Source organism: Glycine soja, chromosome 16 (assembly GCF_004193775.1).
Source record: "Glycine soja cultivar W05 chromosome 16, ASM419377v2, whole genome shotgun sequence".
NCBI lineage: Eukaryota > Viridiplantae > Streptophyta > Magnoliopsida > Fabales > Fabaceae > Glycine > Glycine soja.
The window spans coordinates 10,051,431-10,054,282 of record NC_041017.1 but is presented as its reverse complement, the minus strand read 5'-3'; the positions used below and the strand labels follow the sequence as shown (position 1 = coordinate 10,054,282).

Below are 2,852 nucleotides of genomic sequence, written 5' to 3'. Positions count from 1 at the left end.
TTATAATAATATTAAATAAAAGTAAAATAATAATTTTCAATTAAAATATCTTAAAATTTAATAAAATAAAAATATTTTTAAAATAATATAACCGCTATAATGATTATAATATGTGATTTATAATGTACTTCTTTCTATAATAAGCTTGAAATATGTGTTCCATTAAAAAAGAAAAAAGTTTGTAATATGTGATTCTTTTGTTATGGTAATTAATAATAAGTATAGAATAATTTTACATTTTGTTTACTTTATAATTGATATGCATATTATTAATATGTTAAAAAAATAGTATTAAATATCAAGTGATCCATAAATTATTATGATGTTACAAAAGGATTAGTAATATCATTTTATAATAATATTAAATAAAAGTAAAATAATATTTTAATTAAAATATCTTAAAAATTAGTAAAAATAAAATTATTTTAAAAATAATATAGCATTATTATGTAAATTTAATTGATAAATTTTAAATTATCATAATAGATTAGACTAACAGAAAAAACTGTCAAACAAAACAAAACGAAACAGTAAAAATTAATTTGATTTTTTTGAAAAAATAATGCAAAATTAATATTATATTTAAATCCAACCTATTTTTATTTATTTTTATGTTTAATGAGAATGATTTTATTTTCTTTCTATGAACCAAACCAAATTGCAAACAGCACTGGCAAGAAAAAACTTACTCGCAACAGCATACCATACACCAGAGATTAAAAAGTGCTCTTTTCATTTGCAGGTTCCTTCGCACTTTGGCAAGGCTTTTGGGTCCTTTTGCATCACACTTTGCCATGCCATGTAACTGTTACTCACTTGCAAGTAGCAATTGCTGAATCTCCAAGTCAAACTCCGTTTCTTTAGCAGCACCAGTCTCTGCATTCTTAGCGGCTATTTATTTCTAGTTCACTCTTTAGTTTTACCCTCTTCTTCTGGAGATTAAAAATATCGAAACAAAACCCCAAAATTTCAGATCTGCCCCCTTGTTCCTCATACTCAATTTTCAACCTAGTATTAACGGTCTCACTCTCATGCTTCGGTTTCTCCCAACTGAGTCAAACATTTTCCAGTCTTTTCCACACTTCGCAGTTGTAAAAGCTCTGCGAGTGTTCACTTCCGCCACCTGTTCGACCATTGGCCTCACCCAAACCCAGGTTGAATTTGAAGATGATAAAAACAAGTGTAGTGATGCTGCTGAGCTTTTGAGCAAATGGGGTTGTAGTGATGATGATTTGGTGAGAATATTCTCACGTTGCCCCTCCTTGCGCAATGCTGATCCCATGCAGGTTCAGTCTAAACTGTGCCTGCTGAGTGATTTGGGCTTGTGTGCATCTGAACTTGTAAAGATTGTCAATTGTAGGCCACGGTTTTTCCGGTCTCGGATTAATAGTTGCTTAGAAGAGAGGATGGCGCATCTTACATCATTGTTTGAGACGAAAGAAGTGCTTCAGAAGGCAATTGTGAGGAACCCTTCGTTGCTGCTATCTGCGGGTCGCTATAATGTGAAGGCAACAGTTGAGCTCTATGAGAAGTTGGGTGTTAAGAAAGAGGACTTGATTCAGATGCTCCTTTTGCGGCCCACGGTTATTTCGAGGACTTCCTTTGATGCTGAGAAGCTGGAATATTTAAGCAAGACTGGGCTTACTAAGGATTCCAAGATGTATAAATATGTGGTGACATTAATAGGAGTCTCTCGCGTGGAAACGATTCGGGATAAGGTGGCAAATTTCGTGAAATTTGGGTTTTCCGAAGAGGAGATATTTGGTCTTGTGGGGAAGTCTCCTAATGTGTTGACATTGTCAACGGAAAAGGTTCAGAGGAACATGACTTTCATTTTGGGAACGATGAAGCTTGATGCTAAGATGGTTCTAAAGCTGCCGTATCTCTTATATGCCAATGTGGATACTGTTTTGAAGCCAAGAGTGCTTCTAGCATTGAAGATGCAAGATATGGATGCAGAGTTGCAAATCATGGGACCAACGATCGTAAGCTCACTGAGGATGCCAGAGCAGAGATTTTTAAAGTTGTTTATCCAATGCCATGACGAGGATGTTGCAAATCAATTGATGGAATTCTATAAAAGGACAAAAGAGGTGAAGAGATTAGGAGAGTCATCAAAGAAGTACAGTAAGAGTGGATTCCCTTTCTGAAATCTGAACTACTTTTACATGCTATGAAATAATTTTGGAGCTGAGATCCATATCCATTTTTTGGTTATCTTGTTATTGGAAATTATTTTTGTGACATTTACTATGGATATCTTTGTCTCTGATTTTTAATGAAGGTTTTTCCTATCTGGGTAAGTTTAATCATAAAGGTGAGCGGCTAAGCTTCAAAATCAAGGAATAATTAAGGCAATTCATGTGAGTAGATATGTTTTAAAAAGTAACCTTAGAGATATATTGGGCCTGCTTGTTTAAAATTAAAAATTGATCCTCACTGCCATCATTTTTCAATAGGATTAGGAATCTACATGCATAACAATCATTCCCTTTGCCTGGCCTTGGCCATAAACATTTCCCTAACAACTTGGCTGATGTTTATTTTAGATCTTTAGATTCATTTTTACTCAAAAATAGCTTTTCCAGCTAAACTCTCACTGTGGCGTTTTAATTATAATTTATAAACCTTATTTTTACCATAAAATTAAGTTGATTGTGGTGATTTTTTCTATGATTTGTGGCAGTTTTTAACCCTTAAAAATCCTCATGTAGGTTTGGATTTATCCAAATCTTGCTCTGGGCAAAATTTTGATAAATTTCAATTTTATGAGGAGGAAAAAACGAGTAAAATTTTTTGCAGGGATGAAATCCAAACATTTCCAATTTTATAAGGATCAAAAATATTTTAGC

General features: G+C 33.0%; 1 protein-coding gene across 1 annotated transcript; it reads left to right on the top strand.

The window, feature by feature from the left end:
* The first annotated feature begins 669 nt into the window (after positions 1–669).
* LOC114389305 lies at positions 670–2,296 on the top strand. The gene has a single exon (XM_028349947.1). It carries the CDS (start codon positions 1,032–1,034, stop codon positions 2,148–2,150), a length of 1,119 nt encoding a protein of 372 aa, XP_028205748.1. The 5' UTR covers positions 670–1,031; the 3' UTR covers positions 2,151–2,296.
* The last annotated feature ends 556 nt before the right edge of the window (positions 2,297–2,852 follow it).